General features: G+C 48.3%; 7 protein-coding genes across 7 annotated transcripts; 4 read left to right on the plus strand and 3 right to left on the minus strand.

Moving 5' to 3' along the window:
- Positions 1–845: 845 nt before the first annotated feature.
- Positions 846–4,077, plus strand: BC939DRAFT_439458 (uncharacterized protein). Its single transcript, XM_051553970.1, has 3 exons — positions 846–1,221; positions 1,598–1,599; positions 2,404–4,077. The coding sequence occupies exons 1-3, from the start codon at positions 1,144–1,146 to the stop codon at positions 3,962–3,964; spliced, it is 1,641 nt and encodes a 546-aa protein (XP_051416267.1). The 5' UTR covers positions 846–1,143; the 3' UTR covers positions 3,965–4,077.
- Positions 4,078–4,272: 195 nt separating this feature from the next.
- Positions 4,273–7,800, minus strand: BC939DRAFT_439461 (uncharacterized protein). The gene is made up of 9 exons (XM_051553971.1): positions 7,489–7,800; positions 6,928–7,362; positions 6,551–6,832; positions 6,397–6,458; positions 6,203–6,317; positions 5,909–6,114; positions 5,708–5,816; positions 5,364–5,604; positions 4,273–5,255 (listed from the first exon to the last, which is right to left on the minus strand). Exons 1-9 carry the CDS (start codon positions 7,657–7,659, stop codon positions 4,333–4,335), a joined length of 2,544 nt encoding a protein of 847 aa, XP_051416268.1. The 5' UTR covers positions 7,660–7,800; the 3' UTR covers positions 4,273–4,332.
- On the plus strand, positions 7,801–9,295 carry BC939DRAFT_439464 (uncharacterized protein). Its single transcript, XM_051553972.1, has 2 exons — positions 7,801–8,308; positions 8,474–9,295. The coding sequence occupies exons 1-2, from the start codon at positions 8,215–8,217 to the stop codon at positions 9,175–9,177; spliced, it is 798 nt and encodes a 265-aa protein (XP_051416269.1). The 5' UTR covers positions 7,801–8,214; the 3' UTR covers positions 9,178–9,295.
- Positions 9,296–11,972, plus strand: BC939DRAFT_439465 (Prenylcysteine lyase-domain-containing protein). Its single transcript, XM_051553973.1, has 5 exons — positions 9,296–9,746; positions 10,038–10,408; positions 10,510–10,974; positions 11,105–11,638; positions 11,736–11,972. The coding sequence occupies exons 1-5, from the start codon at positions 9,617–9,619 to the stop codon at positions 11,829–11,831; spliced, it is 1,596 nt and encodes a 531-aa protein (XP_051416270.1). The 5' UTR covers positions 9,296–9,616; the 3' UTR covers positions 11,832–11,972.
- A 263-nt stretch (positions 11,973–12,235) lies between these two features.
- On the minus strand, positions 12,236–15,551 carry BC939DRAFT_283434 (uncharacterized protein). Its single transcript, XM_051551224.1, has 9 exons — positions 15,228–15,551; positions 14,512–15,112; positions 13,973–14,416; positions 13,713–13,866; positions 13,529–13,628; positions 13,281–13,434; positions 12,809–13,194; positions 12,571–12,712; positions 12,236–12,431 (listed from the first exon to the last, which is right to left on the minus strand). Exons 2-8 carry the CDS (start codon positions 15,085–15,087, stop codon positions 12,622–12,624), a joined length of 1,905 nt encoding a protein of 634 aa, XP_051416271.1. The 5' UTR covers positions 15,088–15,112; positions 15,228–15,551; the 3' UTR covers positions 12,236–12,431; positions 12,571–12,621.
- Positions 15,552–17,385: 1,834 nt separating this feature from the next.
- Positions 17,386–18,367, plus strand: BC939DRAFT_283879 (uncharacterized protein). Its single transcript, XM_051551225.1, has 4 exons — positions 17,386–17,612; positions 17,701–17,828; positions 17,914–18,150; positions 18,225–18,367. The coding sequence occupies exons 1-4, from the start codon at positions 17,559–17,561 to the stop codon at positions 18,322–18,324; spliced, it is 519 nt and encodes a 172-aa protein (XP_051416272.1). The 5' UTR covers positions 17,386–17,558; the 3' UTR covers positions 18,325–18,367.
- On the minus strand, positions 18,339–20,054 carry BC939DRAFT_499608 (uncharacterized protein; the record flags this gene model as incomplete). The annotated part of the gene is made up of 4 exons (XM_051559960.1): positions 18,339–18,382; positions 19,218–19,295; positions 19,410–19,733; positions 19,997–20,054. 4 exons carry the CDS (start codon positions 20,052–20,054, stop codon positions 18,339–18,341), a joined length of 504 nt encoding a protein of 167 aa, XP_051416273.1.
- Between the last annotated feature and the right edge of the window lie 794 nt (positions 20,055–20,848).

Consider the following 20,848-nt stretch of genomic DNA (forward strand, 5'->3'; position numbering starts at 1 on the left):
ACTTTTACTGTGTCCTGTACACGTCTATTTCCATTTCCCTGCAGCCCTCTTTACAGCGGATGATGCCCATTCAAATCAGAGTATTCAGTCCCAGTTCATTCACTCACTAACACTTCTTCGTCGTCGTCTTCTCCTTCTTCCCTTCTTCTCATTCCGCCATTCGTTTCTTCATTCCATCGCAACCGCTCATTTCCACACTCTGCTTCTTTCTTTCTTGTTCTTCCTCCCCCCCCCTTTGCAGCTACCGCAGATAAATTTCGTCTTCGCATACCTCCACATATCGAATTTCAGCCGACACTCCTATCCCCTCCTGCATCCCACACATTTCGTACAAAAAGCACGCCTTTTGTCTCCTACTCCTCTTCTTCTTCCTGCTCTGTTCATCAACTGCTGTTCACATCCTCTCCCTCTCCCCACACACTCCCAATTCCAGGAGCATCTTCACCAGCAACCGGCTCCTTCCTGTTCATATCCTTTCTTTTCAAACGCGTTCGATCCCCTAGTAGACTATTGAAATATATACGAAATGACGAGCCAGCCATTGGTAGCGTCTGTGTGCGTGGACTATCTCTCCCATCCGCTCTCTGCAGAACACCTTCTGGTCTGTTACCAGCAGATCACCCGTCAGATCGCCCATGCCCCACAGAGTGCGAAGGATGCGGCCATATCGTACCAACACCAATCCCAGACACTGCTCGAACTGCTGGGTCAACACCAGAACCTTGCGATCCCTTCAACCAAGGAACGACCCGCACCCGTTGGGTGTAAATCGCAGCTGAAGCGTATGCAGAATGCCCTCTGGCGCCGGTCTGCCCAATCGAGTCTGGCTAAAGATGTGGCGCTTGTGCATCCGGAATCATTAAACTGGTAAGTTAATATTTTTTTTGTATTACCTGCATAGGAAGTGGACTGAAGAGGAAGGGTGGATGATACTGGGGGTAGATGTTATCAAAGGATGGGATGTCCAAAAAAAGCATTCGAATCCAATCCTTCTTGTCTTGGACTCTGCACTCCACATTATTCCACTCTCCACTTTTTTTAATGTTCGATTCGTCTATCCAACCGACCCACAGACCAAAGCGATCTTTTCTACCCATATCCTCTTCTTTTTTCCCTTTATTTCTGGAGTGTCAATGGATGAATATGCGTATGTGCGCTGTTGTTCGTTCCTTTTCTCTCTGTGTCCTTTTCTCATTGGTCTTTCCTATTGACCCATTTGTCGTACTTTTATTTTTTTACTCCTCTTTTTTCTTTCTTGTGTCCCTGAGTGTGTGTGTCTGTGTAGGGACTCGAGATAGGTGTGTATACAGCAATATGGAATGGGTGTGTATACAACAATGTGGAATGGGTGTGTGTGTGCCGGTATTGGTGTGTCTGTGGCCAATGTGCATTCCTATCGATCGATCCAGATGCACACCTATTTCCCCCCCACCTCCTCTGCTGCAGTCGGCTCCTCTCTTCCTCCCTCTCCCCTTTCTTCAAAGGAAAGAGCATGCTGCGTACATTTCGTGCTGTATGTGCTGCCGAACGAAGGATCGTCGTTCCCTTATCCTGACTATGTCTGTTTCCGCATACACATGTCCTCCATTGTTGGCAGGGGTGCTTGTGCGTCTGCATGCCCTGTCTACCGCACCCCATCTCTCTTCCCACAGACACGACACACAGACGTATCAGCAGGGGCCATAGTCTGCAGCTCTCTGTTCCCCCTGCGCTTCAACACTATGCTGCACTTCAACCAGAAAGGGCGAGTTCAGGTGCATGTGGGTGTGTGGGTGTGTGGATGGGCTGGTTGTTTGTCAAATCGATAATAGGGTCGAGACTTGACTGGCCCTAGAAAAACAGACTAGAGCCAACATTCACCTCCCGCACATGCCATCGCCGTCTGCTCCACTTGCTGCAGCTCTCGATCAGACATGACCATGTAGTCTACTCTTGTTTGTTGGTTGAGCTTTGGCCACTTTCTAAACAGCGGATTTTTGTGTCCGCTTGCTGCAGCCCTCGGAAGAGTGGGCGGAGGGAAAAAAAAAACGCACTTTCCTTTCCTTGTGCACTTGGATACTTGGCTCTAGCTTTCTTTTTCTCCACTTGCGACTAGGCTCTCTTTATCTCGCTTGTTTGTTCTTATTTCTTTTGCATATGCACGTACAAACATGCGAATGAAAATGAATGCACAAACCAAAATGGCGAGCATTCCATTGCTCTTTGTATCATCGTCATCCCACTCTCTCTTGCGCTATTATACTACTATACTACTACACTATACTATTATCTCTGTATCGTATTGCTACATGTATCGCATGTATTATGCATTGACCATGCAGCTAACTAGCTCCCCTGCTTCTTTCTTCTTTTTCTTTTGTTTATGCGTTGCAAATTTGTCGTCTGGACGTGGCACGTCTGCAGGCAAAAGGAGTGCGACGTCCTTTGGCTGTACGGGCCACTGTACGAGGTCAGCATCCTGCACAAACACGACGAACACAAGCACAACAGGTCATCCACGGCGTACAGCAACCACAAAACCTACAAGAACGAAAGTGACCTGCGCGGTCCACCGCTCGAACGCGTCTGTTTCCCCACTCCATCCCCAGACTGCGTTCATTCTCCGCCCCAATCTCCGCCATCCGATCTCTCCGACACCGAAGCCCTTATCTCCACGCTTCCCGCAGACGAAGCAGCAGCAGCAGCAACTCCCGACACTGTAGTAGAAGCTTCAGAAGCAACGGAATCACCAGAAGCAACTGCGGATGCAACACCTACAGAATCGGCTGTCGACTCCCTGTCTACGGCATCGCAGCCAGCTGAGACTCTAGCCACTTCCGCTGCTTCTACTGCGGCCCCAAAGACATCCTCGTCAGAGGAATGTTCGTCTGTCTTCCGCCCTCCCAAGCCAGCACTGAAGCGCCAACGCACGCGCACCCAAGTCTTTGAGGACTTGCGGGCTTTCACACACAGCCCGCAGTACCTCGCCCTCTCTAACACCCTAGCCGCAATCACTTTTGACGTCGAGGCCGACACCGCCTCTGCCATGACATTGTCCTACGCAGAGGGCGCACGGTCCGAGCCCATCTCACCGGTTTCGTCGAACACGTCGCCGGCATTCCTGCTCCCCATCTTCTCGGCGCCGACGAAATACCACTTCCGAAGCCAAGACCGTCGTCGCGCCTCGTTCCCCAAATCCGCGAGCCATCCTAGTAGACTTAACCTCAATGTGAACCTGAACCTGGGTATTAATATCCAGGCGAATGGTACCGAGGGAGAGACGATGATGTTGTCGCCAGCGAGTGCGAGGGCAGCGGCCAAGCAACTGAGGTTCAGCCTTGAGGTCCAAGAACTGATCTTCTTGCCAAGCTCGCCTCCATTCCGGATCTCGAGGGCCAAGCCGACAAGGGCACATTCGGACCCGGCGATCCAGTCGACAACGTGCTCATCGTTTATTGCGCCGTCCCATGTGTCTATCCCAGCTTCCATTCGTCCTGGTCAGGGTCAGCAAAACGGTAATCTGATCTCGACGGCCGCAGCGTCAGCCACGTCGAACGATAATACGACGACGACGACGACGACGTTCATCAAGGTCAAGGCCCAGGACTCTTTCCGGTTGGGAAAGGCGTCGTCGTCATCTCCGAGACTGTATCTCCAGCAGGATGATGATGATGAAGAAGATCTGCCCGAGTGCAACTTCAACGATGATTTCCATGACGGATATTATTTCGATGATTGTCATGAAGGATATGATGAGGATGATGACGATCTGGGAGATGAAGAGGACGATGAGTTCAATGGAGTGACTAGGGGAAGGACGCATCGATTGCGACTTTCCAAGGATGCGATTGTGGCCAGGCGCGCGGAGCAGCATCATCGTAAACACCAGCCGGGCATGCTCTGGCAGGTCTATACGGCTGTCACGGGCGTGAAGGAGCTGATTGCCTGGTACGGTTCGATGGTCTACCACAGCTCGTCGCTGTAGAGGTGGACTTCAGCGATCCGGAATACCAGCATCCCAACCCTGTTTTTTTTTTCTTCTTCATCTTGCATATACCCCACCTTTCCTTTCACGTTTTTTGTCGCCATCCCCGAAACCTCTCGTTCCCATTAAATAGCATTGTTTTTTTTTTGTTTGTTTCGATACTATACCAAAGCATCACTTTCTGAAGACGCATTTTTGTTTTCTTTTTCATTGTATATTTCTTCACCATCTTGTACAGTTTCTTGCGCTCCTTCGCAAACATGCGCACACGTCGATTTTGCAAAAGAACAAATAAAATGACAATGATATCTGATTACACTTGCGATTTTTATTCTTGCCGGATGTGAAAAAAGGATGAGTGGATAGAATCATCCAAAGAGATCCTCTATCCGCTTGATCATCGCTCGACGAACCACTTGGACGCGCACGGGATCTGGCCCCCGAACATCGACGCATGCCCGGACGATCGACTCTTCGCTCTTCTCCTTTTCCATTTGCGTTTGGCTTCTGTGCTTATGCTTGTGCTTGTCTTGGATCTCCAGGGTTATCCACACAAATCCCGAATCGCTCTGCTGCAACACCGGCCTGGTATTCTCGTTCGCCAGGAAGGCCTTTTCTCTTGATCTGGGCAGACATTGCTCAGGAATATAGAGCGTCGCACGGAAGGCGGTTTGCAAGAAGGCCGTCGCTTGATCTGAAGAGATACTGTCGCCCAGGAGCGCGGGTAGACACTGTGGGATTTCGAGGTCGGCCGTTGAGAATTTGAATTCGGGTAGCTTAGTTTGGGTTTGAAGGCGTTCGCCCTTGCATCTTTCGCACTCATCATCGTCGGTACTGTTCTCGGGAGGGGATTCGTCCGCTGGACGATAGATTCGATTTCGCGAATCTTGTGTAATGTCCTTGCTTTCGTGAAGTACGTCCTTGGAATAGGCGGCTATCGTCGACGAGAAGGCGCTGCTATGGAGCAAGAAGGCAGGGTTGTGTTTTGCATGATCGCGTGCAGGTTCTGAAAAATGGATCGCGTCCAATTTTAGGGCCTCTACTAAAAAATACGCAGTATGTTGATTTTGATTTTGGCGAGGAAGACTGAACTGGAGTCCAAGGGTGACGGTGAGGGGTAGACGTAAAGGCGATCCGGACTCGAAATCGAGCTCGAGGTCTTGAACCCACGGTGTCTGAGGCGAGAGACCTGCCAGGCTTGAGAGGGTTTCGGAGAAGTATCCAGATTTGGAGGGGGCGGTGGCGTTGTGGGCACAGTAGCCGCTTGGATCTGAGGTCAGGGTTGTTACCACTATGCGGAGCAAAACATTGCAAGAAAAACAAGTCGTTCAAAGCCATTTCTTGATTTTAACACACTGGCGTCAAGGAAGATCGGTAGAAAACGAATTTAAAGATATACCTGACCAGCCACTGCTCCAATCGGTATGCAGCTTCGATTTGATATTCAAGCGGACGTAGTATCGTCTCGATCCCAAAGACGAAGAGGCGAGTATTTGTGTGAAAGCCGTGAGTGTAGTCTCAACAGGAGGAGTAAAGTCCGCATACGCGTCCGCGGAGGTCTTTGGATCGGGTTGTGCCAGGATACTTTGTTGTAGCTCAAAGACTAGTCGATTATACGTCGCGAGCCTCTGGTTCTCGAGCTATCGTATTCATAGCAAGCAGAAAGTGAGCGTCCGAATGTTAGACATGATTTCGTCCAAAGTCATCAAGAACTTCTGACGATAAACTGTTTGTTGAACTCGCCTGACACTCGGCTTCGAGGCGCCGGGCATGTTGGGATAGCCGCTCGAGTTCCGCAAGTGCCTCTGTGATATTCTCGCGTGCATCAGATACCGCTTTCGGTTTCGCGCATCTACAGCACAAATTAGACCGAATTTAGGAGTGTTTCTTTCCTGAGCTAGGTTCGCAAGGCAGCAGAGACGGTGGGCGCGGAGTATCACATACCTTATTAAATCTGCAGAGAAGCGAAGGACTTGTCCTGTTTTATTGATTCCATAGAACCCAAGAAGCTCTGCACTGCCCAGAATAGGCACAAAAGCGCGCAGAGATGGGAGGTCTAAACACTCCATAGTAAAGTCTCTATCAGTCCCTATCGAAGCCATGAGTATACGAACAACGCGGCCCTTGGAGGTCAAAATATAGATGTATCCCTAAAATTATATGAAAAAAAAACCATCGAGCCGAATTAACCCTTCAGTCATCTGCGTATTGAGTGGCTATTGGCGGATGCTTCCTTACGTCTGCTGCAAAGGCGTTCAGAGCGGAGGTATTGATGAATTGTTTAGCTGTAACTATCGGAGAAGCTGTGGTCTCTGTTGTCTTGACATCGATTACACAAAGACGGCCGACTGTCCTACATAATTAATCAGCAACGCTGTGTCAACCATAATGGCACCACCTTTTTCTCCTCTTTTTACCTGGTAACGACTTACCCTGTGGCGATCAACCTAGCTATGTTTTGCTGAGGAGCCAGGATTATGGATGCCACTTGTTCCTATTGAACGGAAGACGTTGGTTAGTGCTTGTCGCCAATGCATCTGTGATGGTTAAAATAGTGTCCAGTCTCGGCGGACCAAACTATCTTACCTGCATGGTGTACAATTTCCGAGTTGTGATTCTCTCTGGACCTGTGGTGCAATGCATCTGATAAATTGTACCAAATTGGGTCCCGAAAAAGACTTGGTTACCGTCCGCACTGCTCACTGCGCGACTGATATTATCTTGCAGCTGTAAGTTGAGTGGCATAATCTGTCTCTCGATAGGATATCCGGGACGGAACTGGTACCGAGATATCCATAGGACGGGATCCTTGAGTCGATAAAAGATCAATAATCCATCGAATGCGCAGATGATCTTGATCGCATCGTCCTATGTCAAAGATGCAGTAGGTAGGCTGGTAAGTAAAAAAAACGTTATGGATTTCATATATTTCTATTCCATGTTGTTTGATGTGCGCACAGTACCTCAGACCCGACATAATGCTTTGTGCGATCGATTTTGATACAGGAGGATGTCGCCGTGCCGCTTGTCATTGACAAACTCCTTGAAGGAAGAGGCGATGATGTGCGCTGTCTCTTCTTAGCAGGAGAGACGGATGACTCTAGAGTTTCGAAACTCTCGAGCAATCCGTCCTCGTCGTTCCAGAGTTCAACATCCTCGACCTCTTCGTCGTCGCTGTCTTCGATCTTGATGGTGATTCTGGATAGATTGTCATCAATAATGGTGGCACTGCTATTTTTGTATGTAGCCTTGGACGTGGTTCCTGACTCAATGTTGTTGGAGGCTAGGGCGAGGTTGTAGATGTGTCCATCCTTGGTGAGGACGAAGATGCTTGAGTGGCCCTTGTAAAGATCGTTCCAGCAGAATGACACGATATCGTGAGGAAATGACCAACTGTGCTGTTTGTTTACACACGATTGCATCCATTACAAATAAGACAAAGTCCACTGATTAGATACACACTTGCTCGGATACAGACATACGGACATCACGGCAGCTCCCCTTTGATCTCAACACCCACTCACCAGCAGAGTGTCGTTGACGAGTTCGTACAACAGACGCGATTGTGAATGAATGATAAGAATGAATTCCTGCTTCCCTCCAGAACACCTTTTGGATAGAAGACTCGGTTGAGAAAAGCATTGGTCCAAGTGGATCTGATTGAGCACATGCCATGGCAAGGTCTCCTTCTCCATGGCGATTGCGTTGGTGAAGTTCTTTTGCCACGCGCAAAGTGGTATCACAGAGAAAGGGTTTTCCCTTTTTCTTTTTGGTCATCGCAACAGTCACCCCTCAAACCCAATTGATTTTTGAAGTGTTCAATGCCCCGCAGCTCTCATCCCCCTCCTTCACTTCCCTGCTTACACACACACACACAAGCGACTTTTCCCTTCCCTTCTTGCACTTCTCACTCCTTCCTGTCCATTCCTATCAGCCCTTTCGGCCTGCACAGCTCATACTTCTCCCCTATTTTTTACCTCTCCTGGTTACTTTCTCGCTCACCTTCTCGCCCCTCACCCTCAGTTGCACACTCAGCAAAGAGCTGTCAAGGTTGTTGCTGGTGCCAAGAACTACATCGCCACAAGCACAGAGCGCCAATTCCGACTACTCAACAACACTCTGCTGCAGCACTACAGCCCCACCTTACCTTCCTCTCTCTAGGAACCGACTTTTGTCTCTTGAAGCCCAGTTGTTTGAAGACACCCTCCAGTCTGTACCACTGAGGGCCAATAAAGAAACTACAGAGAGAAATGATTATTCCGTCCTCACACCAAGGAGCATCCACGGTGCAGGACTCCGCTGTCCTCTCCATCGCCATCAATGCAGAGTCCTCAATACACCCATGTAAGTAAGGAACATGGGGTGCAAAAATGAATAGGAGCGGGTATCGCGGGCAGAGGCGGGTCAAGCAAGTGGTTAGGAGCAGCTGATCCTCAGTCTGAATTTTGTGTATAAAGCGACTCATCGTAGCCCTTTTTTTATGTCCCCCAAACAAACAAACAAAAACAGCTTCTCGACGCGCAGAATCAATATCGTTGTTCCTACCGGTGCTCATCATCGCCATGTTCCTCCTCATCCTCGGCTTGACCGGTATCCTCGCGCGCTGTCTCTACCGCCGCTTCAAGGCCCTCCGCCATACCTCTCCCTCTCCCTCTGCTACCTCTTCCTCCTGGAAATCCTACTACGCCCAGAATCACAACAACAATCCTGATTTGAACCTCGACAATGATGCGGATGACGACGAACAAGGGGAACAGGAACGACTTCTCGCGCGACGCAGGAGCACGTCTTACTATGATGCCAATCGATCACGCGCACCCGTTGCGGTCGTGATCCAACATGATGCAAAGGGAAGACCAATCTCAACCTGGTCAACGGCAAGTTCTGTGGCCGCACAGCGAGGAGAGGAGCTGTCGAGATGGAGCAGACGCAGGGACGATCTGATCAAGATATACGGAAGGAGTAGCAACCTTAATTCGGGGTCGTATATTGGCGAAGGCAACGGTAATGATTCTATCAGTGCAGCAGGTCTCGAGGAGGATCCGGAGCAGGAACTGGAGCAGGAGCGGGAGTATGAACACGAGCAAGAACTTGAACATGAGCAGCAGGAACACGCGCAGGGACATGAGCATTCTCAGGTAGGACTGGCGAATGGACACCGGGAGGATGCGACAGGGGCGAAGAGTAACGGCCAGTTGTATGGAGCAGCGTAGCGTAGTATGTTCTATCTTCTTTTTTGTACATAGTCGATACCATCTTTATATTCATCGTTATCACAACCAGTCTTATCGTCCTCATTGAAAGGGTGTTTGTCCACCCAAAATGTCCCGATGGTATGAGAATGCAGCATCGTTCGTGTGTATGTGAGTGCGGGAGAGGGTGCGATATACCGTCAATGGCAAAGAGCCAAGAACTCAAAAATCCATGCGCGGGTCGGTGCACTGCCCTCAACCCAAAGAAGACATTTGACGCGCCAAAAAGAAAAAAAAGAAAAAGGTCAACAAGACTCTACGCGCTGCCGCGGTTCTTTTCCCTTCTTCGCTTTCTTCTTCAACTACTTCATCCACCTCTCCATTCCCACTCTCCATCTTTCGTTTCATTCTTTACATCTTCATCACTCTCAGTTCTCATCACAACACCCTCCTGTCACACATGCGCATCGACTACCTGTCCAAGGTGGGTGCAGCGGTTTCGGCCCTGTTCTCACCACGGACCTTCCACCTCTCCAGTGGAGAGGCTATCCACACAGAGCTCGCACCCATCAGGTCCGTCGCCATCATCGGTAATGCCTCTTTTTTTTTTTTTTCTTTTTTTTTTTCCTTTCCCTTCTAGAAAGTCTGTTATCGAAATACGCGTTTAGTTGTACTTTTTTGTGTGTGTTGTCACACGTCGGCCAGCTTAGTTCACACTACAGGACAACGCGACGAGTTATTTAACGACGGCGAGATACTGGAAGGAAGAGGAGGACGTCCGGGCACGACATATCTGTAGATAATACACTCGAAGACCAACTGAACGTGCCAACTACATGTCTCTTTTTCTAACGCATTTATTTTCTCACACTCCAAAACAGGTGCTGGCGCAGGAGGGTCTTCGGCTGCCTATTACCTCCACGATCTAATGTCGCCTCCACAACTCTCCCGCAAGCATGACTTTGCAATCACGATCTTTGAGCAATCCGACAAGATCGGCGGTCGGTGTTCAGCCTTCCGGGCCCGAAACCCGGGCCAAAAGGATGAGTTTATCGAAGTCGGGGCCAGTATCTTTGTGAAGGTCAATTACAACCTGGTTAAGGCCGCGAAGGAGTTTGGGTTGGAAACCAAGCCCTTGGATGATGAGTTGCTCGCGATCTGGGATGGGAAGGACTTTATCTTTGAGGAGAGTCAGTGGAAGTTCTGGAGTATTTTTAAAGGGCTCCGGAGATGGGGTCTTTCGCCGATTAGGGTACGTTGGGAAAAGATCAAGTAAGCAAGCGGACGAATGGGGGATGGTGTATATAAGACAGGCCAATTAACCCTGGCTTTTTGGTTCGTTTCGCCGCATAGCTGAAACGCCTGCTAACGAAGACCGTGAGGGACCTCCTGGAGAGCTACAAATCCACGGCTGCCTTTACTTCCATCTCCGATTTCGCGACCCACTTCAACCTGGACAAGGTCTCTTCTCAATTCTCAGACTCCTTCCTAAAGGGGAACGGAATTAATCAGCAATACAGCCAGGAGGTCGTTGAGGTCGCGACCAGAGTCAACTATGGCTCGAACCTGAACGAGATCCATGCCTTGGGAGCATTGGTGTCCATGGCAGCTGACAATGCGCTTCAGGTCCAGGACGGTAACTTTCAGATCTTTGAGGGCATGGTCGGGAGGAGCAAGGCCGATGTGAAGATGAACACGAAGGTTGCGAGGGTTCGGAAGGTTGAGCCTGCGTATGAGGGTGGCGAGGACAGGTTTGAGGTCACCACCGTGTCAGGACAGAAGGAGCTCTTTGACGCCATTGTCATCGCTGCACCCATCGTATGCTTTCCCTCTTGTTTCGGTTGTCTTTTCATGCCCTATATCTATCATTCTCTTCGGATGGTGTTTATCTGTGCTTGTTTTGACCCATGCCAACTGAAACCCTGTCTTATTACTCTATGGAAACTAGGCATCGAGCAATATCGACTTTGATTTAAACCTGCCTCCACAACCAAAGGTCGCCTACCGTACTATCTACGCAACCTTTGTGCGTGGACACGTCAACCCAGGATATTTCCACGCGACCTCATCCGCCAAATTCCCTGCCCACATCCTCACCACGAACTCCAATGCCGAGTTTACATCTCTCAGTGTCCAACGCAAGCTCAGCACGGGCGAGACCATCACCAAGATCTTTTCGCCAGAACCCATTCAAGAAGATCTCCTCGATAGGTTGTATCTGAACCGCACCTGGGTCAAGAGCAAAGCTTGGAAGGCCTACCCGCGTCTCCAGCCCTTGCCCTTGCGCAGTGATGACGACTTTGCGGGATTGGAGAAGGAGCAAAAAGCACAGGTCGTGTTCCAGAAGGATCAGTTGGATAAACAACAGACAGAACAGCAACAGCAGCAGCAGCAGCAGCAGCAGCAGCAGCAGTTGGATTGGGGACGCGTTGAAATCGTCCCTGGTGTCTTTTACATCAACGCATTCGAGTCCTTGGTCTCAGTAAGGAAACCAGGCAATTTGTGGTCGTTTATCTTGTGGAGTCGTGCTTCATTTCTATGCCGAATCTCACGCCTTGTTCTGTACTGTGTACACATAGACCATGGAAACCGAGACTGTCGCAGGAAAGAACGTCGCAAGACTTGTGCGCGATCGCTTCCTTGGGTATTGCCCTGTCGAGAAGATTAAGGCCTGAAGATAAAGGCCCATCTTTTCCTACGCTACAAGCATATTCAGGCCACTTTAACCATTCATTCTGTTCAATATTCAGTCATTTCCTTCGTTGTCTCCAAGTAAATAAGAAGTTTTTTTTTGAAAAGAAAAGAAATCGTGGACAAAAATATGTATTATGAATTGATACTTGGGTATACTAAAGAATCCAGGACATCTCAGGCCCTAGGCACCATGGTAGAATTTAAGTTCACTGCATTCATCTCAAGCTTTTAAAGCCTTGGAAACCCGTTCTTCGAGCTGGAATTGGTTTGCTACGACAGGCCCACACAAATAATTCTGGTCCAAAAACCCTTTTGGGCCAACTAAACTGATCCTGGAAGAGGATGATGATGGACAGAGCGAGCTCATCCACGGAGTGGTGCACACCAAACGACGGAAAATTTGTAAAAGTGCTGCTTTAGGCACCAGAGCACTAGTTTCATATAGTGCCCAAAGCCTGGAAGATCGCCCGCTACCTGCACTAGAACCGCATCCTCGACTACTGCCCAGTCGAGAAGATCGAGACCCGAAGATAAAAGGTCATCTTACACTTGTCCATGGCACCATAGCCAGTCATTTTGTGCTTGTTGCTTCCAAGAATTTATTGGGAAAAAAGGCGTGTGTATAAATATGATTGCAATGCAAGGGTTTGCAATCTATCCATACAATGAGAGTAATGAGATTGTAAAAACAGATTACTTCCACAAAGAACTCCTCCCTACCAGAGTGTGATTGCGAGTTGCGAGTTGAGCCCTTCCTTCCTTTTTCATATTCTACCACAGGTTGTATTTTGATTCCAAGTCGCCTTCAGCAGGTGCATCCAGATCTACGTATGACTTGACCTTGCGGGGATCCGAAATCCTACTGCAAGTGATGTATATACATAAACATGGGTCTGCATCAGTAACAACATCACAGTAATGTCATTGTAACAGGCCCTCGTAGACAAATCATTATTACCTTCTGGGATCCAGCATCATCGATGGTGGACGGGTTGGAATCAGGTCGGGTCCCTTGCTCGACTTTGACTTGTCTACGCCTTCATCCTTCGATCCGGATCCACGACGCTTGCCAAGATCAAATCCAATCCGAGGGATCTGATCCATAGGCGTTCCACTGAGAGCTCCTGTGGCTGGGAATGAGGGTGGCATGAACCCAGGCGGGAACGCTGGCATGAATGGTATGCCCATGGGATGTCCTGGCATAAAGCTCATCGGCATGGGTGGTCCCCCAAACATGGGGGCCGGCATGCCATATGCGAATCCTGTCGGCTGAGGCTGCTGTTGTTGCTGCGCTGAGGGATTGATATGATTGGGGTCCAGAATGTAGCTATTAAAAAGAAGAATCTACACGGAAATAAAAGTCAAGTGTACTGTAAGTGATTGAGCCTTGTGTTCAGAGTCGTTTCAACGTGTTTGCCAAAGGCACATACATTATCCTCGATCGTCTTAATCTCATCCGGATGCTTAGTTCGGATATGTTTGTGGACAAACTCCTCTCCTCGGAATGGCTTCGTGCAAACCTTGCAGCGCCACTTTGTAGGCTCATCCTGCTGCGTCTTGCCCTGTAAGAACTTGAGAACGCTTCTAGTAAAACCAATTGTACAAAAAGTTAGTATCTTACACTGCCATCTATATCAAGCAAGCACTCGTAGATTTTCTGTAGCGCTATAGTACATACTTTTCGAGCGATTTTCCGCCAAGCTTGACAATCTCATCGTCCGTCGGGGGCTTCAGCTTCAAGTTGATCTTTTGCTCCAAGTTCTTCACCCAAATGGCACCTATGAGCAGGAGATGCACTATTATCAATAAGACCTGTCCAAGCAAAATGATTACATACGGTTCCATTGAACACAAAGTCATACCCTTTGAGTTGATAGGAGACTTGGTATCTGGATTACGGTAATGCTTGCTGCATTTCCGAGAAAATTCCTCAGCATTATCACTGTCGCCTCCACAGTAGTAGCAGAACAAATGGACTTGACGTAGGTACTCAATGAACAGATCCAGTGAGCGACGCTACGTGACAAAAAGGATAAAGATAATAACAAGGTCAGTACTATTTTCTGGTTGTACTATTTCTGTAGGTCGTCCAAAGCGGAAATAATGAAGAAAAAAAACGCACCTCGTTCGCGCGCCTAGTAGCTGCTTGAGCAACGTCTTCCTGTTCATCCTCCCAGTCCATCGCAACGTCTTTTGAGTCCAGGATCACATCCTTGAGTCGCGCCTGAAGTAGTGACACACCATCAATGACGACAGCATCTGATTCCACTTCTGTCGAGCCTATCAAGATCGTGTCACAAAGCTTGGCGAGCTCAACCGCCAGTTCGTAGTCCGCATGAATCCTGGCCTCGGTATTGGCGATTTCATGCGTGTATCTGGCGCGAGTCGGGCGGTGTGGAGTCGTTACCACCTGAAAATCCTCTGTTACCGGTTCGCTTAGGCTGTTCATGGCCTCCTGGGTGTCTGTTCCTGACTTGAGTTTGATCCAGCCGATTCTCTGAAGCTCCTTCAGGGGATGGGGTTCTGATAATGAAAGCATTAAAAACCCTTCAATCTTTTGGCAGCGCTGTTGCAACAAAGAATAGGAAAGTTTAAGTCATATCGTTTTCGCAAATAGATGTCCTTCATGCCTGCCACACACCAATGGTCGCATGTTCGTACCTCCAAGATTGAGCTCCGGGTAACGTTCGGAAGTACGTTTCTCAGATACAGCCATGATTCCGAGTCGCTCTCGTCTGCCACTTTGACATCGCCATCCTTATCTGCTTGATCAGACGACGCCCCATCCGCATCTGACTTGTCGCTCTTGGTCTCTGCTGCTGATGCACTAGCTTTCTTTGCCTCAGCTTCATCGCATGTCGCATTATCGTATTTCCCTGCTGCCAAATCCTCAATGAACTTGCCGTAACGTGCCTTCCGCAGAGTGCGCGCCTCCTCTGTGCGGGACTTTGAGTAGTCTGGATGGTACTTTTCCTGGAACCACGCTTCAGTCTTGTGAGCGTCAAAAAACGACGCATACTGCTTCGTTGTAAATTCCTCCTTATATGTCCCGTATCTCACCTGCAATTCCTCGTCTGTGTACCGCTTATAACGATGTGACGCCCTGTCGAGGTTCCTGAGGTGTTCGCAGTACTGTTTGAATGAAATCAAGTGGTCCAGCTTCATTGGGTCGTCAATCCTGTCAGCATTGCCCCAGCCTGGCATCTCACCATAAGGCATAGGATCTTGTCCATCCATATCGCCATAACCATCATCGCGGCGCCTATAATATTCCCAGATCAAGTAAAAAAAGTTAATAAGGTTGGCCAAACGTTTATGAATGCGCGGCTGAGATTGCTCTGTATCGATTCCAATTGAGATGGTCTTCATTTCTTTACCTTGGCCCACGATAGTCGCCATATGCTCCAGGACTGTCGTAGCGATTATTGTAGTGGTCTGGCCGACTGTACCGCGGAGCCGGGTTGTAACCGTCTCTATCATAATTTGGGATGTATCGGTCGCCTGGCTCGTCATCGCCATCTTTGGAGGAGGAACGGTTCCTTCTTGATCGCCTCTCTGCATTTTGCCATGAGGTTTATGACAAAAAGAATAAACGAGATCAATAATGAAATTACATCTTAAGGACCCTTGCTTTTTCATTGAAACAACACAAGGCTGCTCAGGGGTGATAATTAAAAAAAATACTAGTTTACATGGTTTTGACCCACATACCTCTATCTTCAGGTGAAGCCGACGTTTTTCTACGTCTCTTGTCTCGACCAAAGTCGTCCTTTTCCGGGCTTCGCTCACGCCGAAACTTGTCGCGGCCTCGGGAGCTGGACTCGTCGTCCGAATAGTCTCCACGACCGTAGTAATCCTTCGGCATCACGATCAAGTGGTTTTCTTATTGGTGAGATGGCACGTCCTAGAGCGAACAAGGGCGCGATGTAACAATAGGATGTGTCAGGTTGAGGGTGTGTGCTGTGAAGAGGATGGGCAAGGGCGATCGTGAAGTAAAACAAAAAGGGGGAGAGAAGAGAAGAAAGAGCGCGCAAAGAAAAAAAAAGAAACAGGGTCGACAGTTCCACTCTCAGCACTATTGATGTTGCTGTTGTTTCCGGGCTGAGAATTCAGGCTGCAGTAGATGGATGTGGTCTACAGTGGCAAAGGGGCGATCTCATCGCAGCTGTTGTTTCCGTACTCGGCTCAGGTCCATGCTGATCGCGCGAAAAAGGAGGCGTTTGTTGCTGATGAAAAGATATGTCGAACTTGTATGGCTGTTGTGAAATTAGTCAAAGGATGGGGAAACAGGAGTGAAGATTGGTAATGTGAATAGAGAGAAAGACAGTCTTACCCAAGGGACAAGAGGAGAGAATGGGGATTAGAGAAAGAGAAGGAGCAAATAAAGTGATGGAAAGGGAACCCATCCCCTTCGATCGCTTCACCCCTTCGCTCTCAGATCGCTGCGAGTCCCCTCGTTTCGACAGCACATGCCACTGAGAAATACAACTACGTCACCCGCGGCCAAATAAAGTTTTGTTCTTCGCGTGTCCTCACTTCCATTACAGTTGCCTCCTAGCCATTGCCTCCAAGGTGCGTTTAATAATACTCTTATTCCCATGCAGAAACACCCTGTCATTAGTGGTCTGCTTCTTTAGCTCTAGCAGATTTAATGAGCTTCTTTGGTTTTATGGTTTGCCGGGCGGGAAGTATCTGCGACAGTGGTGGCCGTCTTAGGGGTTCTTCATGGCATATGCTCTCATGGGCGCCATGTGGCTCCTCCGTTCGATATTTATGTATCAATTGAACTTTTGGTACACACATATTTGTTTTCGATTCTGTTTTAACGTCTCACTTTGCCTAGAGTTCATATAGTATAGCAAGCATGCCACAAGCGTTTGTGGAGTGGGCCGTCAACCGGAAAAGCAAGGAGCATGTCTACATCTTGAATTTCGTTAGCCACTTTAATCTCAGTAACCGAGAATCCGCAACCAAGGCCTTCCAAGAACTCCTACAGTCTTCACAAATCCTGCAAAAGCGCCGAGAGAAGCTGCAAGCGGCATTCAAACATTTCCAGGAGCACTATGAGGAGCAGTTTTGGGCCAATCGTGCCCTGAGACATAATACGGAGATAACCGCGAAGAAGGCTGCTCTTGCGGTGCAGAATGCAGGTCTCCAGGATGCAGAAGCTGCCTACGGTAATCGAAGATGCTTGTCGATACAAACGATGCCAGTAATGCCTGTGTTAAGGTTTATTATTATTAACATTTATCCCATAATCCTACAGACGAGAGAAAAACAACAAAATCGGCAATAGCAGCAGCATCGGCCGCAACAACGTCGACACTGAAAGGTTTGATTTGTAGGTTAATTTTCTTATAGTCATACGGAACTGCCGAATGATATCCGAGACGATATTCCAGGCGATATTCCAGACGATAAGAATCTCTCGGTGGATGATCGTATGTGTTTATTCATGTGTTGAATATCGGCTATGTGTTCTTCGACCTTTGACACTGATGCTTTCCGTCTTAATGCGTTTGCAACGCCTAATCTCGCCGGTGACACCACTGGAAGATCCCACGACGGCGTACTCAGAGTCATTAACCTGTACATATCTCTTGATATATCTTTCTGTTGGCTTGCTCGTTAGGTAATTTCATTATTGACACAATAATAATATCGTTATCGCATTAGCCAAAAGGAAACAGCTGTTCGAAGATCCACCAATGTGTCGTGCGGAAGATAATCTCGGTAAGATGAAGAAAAATATCGATACACAGGTAAAGACAAGATTGGACTTGTGATTCTGTACAAAAATATCTTGCTTGGGTCGCTGAATGCACTATATTTTCGATCTGTGATGCATAGTTTTTCGATAGCGCACGAAAATCGTTGCAACGGCGGCACTGCTCCCTTGGTCCGAAATGGACATTGGAGTCGGGTACTGTCGTGGAAGATGTGCTTTTCAAGGCTGGGGAGGAGCTCACAGTTCGCCAGTAAGGGGTCCACTTCGATGTTCCTACCTTTGCTGGCATATTCTTTTTTGTTAATTTTCTGTTTCTCTTTTATATGTTGATCTAGTCCAATTCACTCCTTTATGCTGGACATACAAGATCCCTACACTCAAGGGTTGTTCAGTAAGAAGAACTGGGCAGAAATCAAGAAGGATCTTCCTAGTGCTATGCCTTATGCCAGAACAACTTCGACGTACTTGGATACTTTCGATACGGTGAAGACCATCGAGGACCTCAGATCACGGCTGAACCATCGTCCCGAGGATGTGGAACTCGAGCTGGTTCACATGTGCTTAGTCAATTGGTAATTGCAGAAGCACCTTGCGTTAGTCGTCATGCTTCGATTTAAGGTCTGTCTTCTAATCCGTATATTTCCAGGCTAAATTTGTATGAGATGACAAGTCCATCTCCTTTTGCGATTGAAAGCAGCCTCTCGGAATCATGGTGGCTGTCGCAGGCATGGGGCGTCTGCAGCTAACTGATTAAGGGAGTTCACGGATGCTTCATGCTGAGAGGGGACATGACTGGTGTGGACTCTATGACACGTCGCAACAATAAGGATCGTCATACCAATACCACGCCACATACAGCAAGAGAGAAGGTGGGGGTTCGAACAGATCTCATATGGCGTACGATGCTCGCGCCAGAGAAGGACTGGGGGATCGGTGAGGTCGCAAGGACTTGGAACGACTTCGGACAGAAATACATCCACGAAAGCACATTCGAGCTTTCTCGGCAACTGCACGATGTAATGATGGCGAGATCAATGGAAGCAGGAGGGTCAGATAGGATGCGAGATGTTCTAGTGTCAGATTTGGTCATTGGAGGTATGATTAGGACGCATTGTCATTGTTTTTTCTCGTCATATGGATTTTCGCATTGAATGCCACTCTATCTTTCGTCATGTAGGGTCATGCATACAGCGTATCGCGTTGTGTTGGGTACAAAAGGAAGTAATGTAACAAGGCTGTTGAAATGGAAGGCAGCACGACTCGATCCATCCGTGAAGAACATGTCCACGTCTCTCTTGGCGCTTCACCATCTACTTTTATTTCGAGTAAGCTTAGGCATCAAAGTCGAGTTTACTAGAGCCAATATTCCCTTTCTAACAGTTTTGATGCTATTTTCTCTCCTTAGTCATCCACCATGCATCTTATGCATACGTACGATCGCGCCATCGAAGAGTGCAACGAAGAGAGACGTCAGCATCGGTATCAGGAACTTAATCCGGAAGAGGCATGGACCAGCGGAGGCGAACATTGGCTTGACTTGTTGCACTCTTCGCCATAACAGCCTTGATCGTACTGAAAGCGAGGCAGAATTAGTACGCCTAATGAAGTGCGGGGCAATGTGCATGGATAACGGACTTACCAGACACATCGGAGTCAAAAGGCGGAGAAGCGAGACGAGATTCTTGCAAGAGATGGCCTGGAACGTTGACAGGAGCAGCTAGGTAGCAGGAAGGCGCATGAAAAGGAGGAAGTGGTGGGCAAGGTTTGGTACAGTGTAACGCAAAAAACAAGCCTTCTGAACGAGTCCAAGTGCCAGCGGTTAATGCATTACCTGGTGGTGGCCGCTGAACAATGGTGTGGATTGTTTTCTTGGCTGCACCCTCAGGGAGCACATCTGAGATGTCGTCCAGCGGACGAAGTTCTTCCTTTGAATCCAGGACATTTAGCATGAGAACGTCGCGTTCATAGGCTTCAGCGAGGGGATCAAGACGCGCCTGAGCGTGAGTTTGTCCGCATCGATATTTGTGGAAATCATTGGCCTTCCTGGCCTTGATTAACTGCTTGAGATTGTCAACTGTGTCCGAGGAGGGAATGTCCCTGATCGAGAAAGCGTTTGATGTGGGCTCTCCATCGACGAGACAAAAGAGGCTATGGCCTGTGTCAAAAGAGTGAAAGGGACGACTTTTGGGTGCGCGAGATGCTCCTTCGTCGAATAAGAAGACTCGGACATGGCACGTTAGATGCGTGGCGTGTGCACAGACCATTGTTTTCTTTGGTGTGCGCGCCTTTTACTATTGTTCTCAGGCTGAAATGCCTCTTCAATTCCTGCTTCTCCCGCTCCTCACTGTGCTTCCTGCCGTTCAGCTCTCATAGCATGTAGTTGTAGATGGAGTTGCGATGAAAGCAAGTTTTCAATACCGATCGGTTCTTGTGGCTCTTGAGGAAGTACAGGCTCCTTTCCGCAGTTGGTCTCCATGCCTCTGTAGATCCTTGGTACCAGACTATGTGCTTGCAGGGCGACTTGTGCTAGACATAATCAGGACACGTACAAGAAAGAGGGGCCTTGTCCATGTTCACAATGATGGAGCACTTTACATTAGGTCGAGTGAAAGACTTGACTAAGAACTGTGGAGGATAATTATGTGTTGGATTCTATGACAGAACAATCCACTTAGTTAGGGTGCCACTATCGTTAAAAAAAATAAAGTCGCCAGGTACAGTCCGTGTTTGCATCCTCTGAAATTTTTCAGACAATGCGGGCCTCATATGTAATCCTGCATTTTTATTGGTCGAGGCATATCCCAGGCAGAAAGCGCGGTCAATCTGTCCCCTTGTGATTTTACGGATGTTGAGGAATGAATAGGGAAAAAGAGCAGAAAACAGAATTGACCAATAAAAATTCAGAGCCCCATTCAGAGACGAAATATGAGGACAGGAAAGTTCCTACCGGGGACATTTTTTGATTGGCTGGGATAATAGTAAAAATTCCTGAAATATTCCCCTTCGACCATGTTCGAGCCGCTTCTGCTGAGAAAGAGTAATAAGTTTTGTGTCCTTTTTTTTGTTCTTTTCTTCGCATTTTCTCACACACCACCTCACCTCTTGTATGATGCCAAGATACACCACCAAGCGACGACTTATTAGCAAGTATGAGAGAGAACTTACCGACGCTGCCCTTGCCGTCGTGAGGACCCCAAAGGAAAGAAGGCTTGCTCGGTTACTATTGCTGGAGGCAAATGTCGAGATTTTGAAGCTCCTTTATTCAAATAG

The sequence above is a fragment of the Gamsiella multidivaricata genome (assembly GCF_025024155.1).
Source record: "Gamsiella multidivaricata strain RSA 2152 chromosome Unknown BC939scaffold_7, whole genome shotgun sequence".
NCBI lineage: Eukaryota > Fungi > Mortierellomycota > Mortierellomycetes > Mortierellales > Mortierellaceae > Gamsiella > Gamsiella multidivaricata.

Coding starts and splice junctions, on each gene's coding strand:
- BC939DRAFT_283879 (XM_051551225.1), top strand. CDS start 17,559: ATGTGTCGTGCGGAAGATAATCTCGGTAAGATGAAGAAAAATATCGAT. Junction 17,829..17,913: donor GAGGAGCTCACAGTTCGCCA/GTAAGGGGTCCA, acceptor ATGTTGATCTAG/TCCAATTCACTCCTTTATGC. Junction 18,151..18,224: donor CACATGTGCTTAGTCAATTG/GTAATTGCAGAA, acceptor GTATATTTCCAG/GCTAAATTTGTATGAGATGA.
- BC939DRAFT_439464 (XM_051553972.1), top strand. CDS start 8,215: ATGATTATTCCGTCCTCACACCAAGGAGCATCCACGGTGCAGGACTCC. Junction 8,309..8,473: donor AGAGTCCTCAATACACCCAT/GTAAGTAAGGAA, acceptor AAACAAAAACAG/CTTCTCGACGCGCAGAATCA.
- BC939DRAFT_439458 (XM_051553970.1), top strand. CDS start 1,144: ATGCGTATGTGCGCTGTTGTTCGTTCCTTTTCTCTCTGTGTCCTTTTC.
- BC939DRAFT_439465 (XM_051553973.1), top strand. CDS start 9,617: ATGCGCATCGACTACCTGTCCAAGGTGGGTGCAGCGGTTTCGGCCCTG. Junction 10,409..10,509: donor GGGGTCTTTCGCCGATTAGG/GTACGTTGGGAA, acceptor TTCGCCGCATAG/CTGAAACGCCTGCTAACGAA. Junction 11,639..11,735: donor CATTCGAGTCCTTGGTCTCA/GTAAGGAAACCA, acceptor GTGTACACATAG/ACCATGGAAACCGAGACTGT.
- BC939DRAFT_439461 (XM_051553971.1), bottom strand. CDS start 7,659: ATGGAGAAGGAGACCTTGCCATGGCATGTGCTCAATCAGATCCACTTG. Junction 7,363..7,488: donor TCGTCAACGACACTCTGCTG/GTGAGTGGGTGT, acceptor GTAAACAAACAG/CACAGTTGGTCATTTCCTCA. Junction 6,833..6,927: donor AGCATTATGTCGGGTCTGAG/GTACTGTGCGCA, acceptor TCTTTGACATAG/GACGATGCGATCAAGATCAT.
- BC939DRAFT_283434 (XM_051551224.1), bottom strand. CDS start 15,087: ATGGATGGACAAGATCCTATGCCTTATGGTGAGATGCCAGGCTGGGGC. Junction 13,867..13,972: donor CTACTAGGCGCGCGAACGAG/GTGCGTTTTTTT, acceptor TTTGTCACGTAG/CGTCGCTCACTGGATCTGTT. Junction 13,629..13,712: donor GTCTCCTATCAACTCAAAGG/GTATGACTTTGT, acceptor TCCTGCTCATAG/GTGCCATTTGGGTGAAGAAC.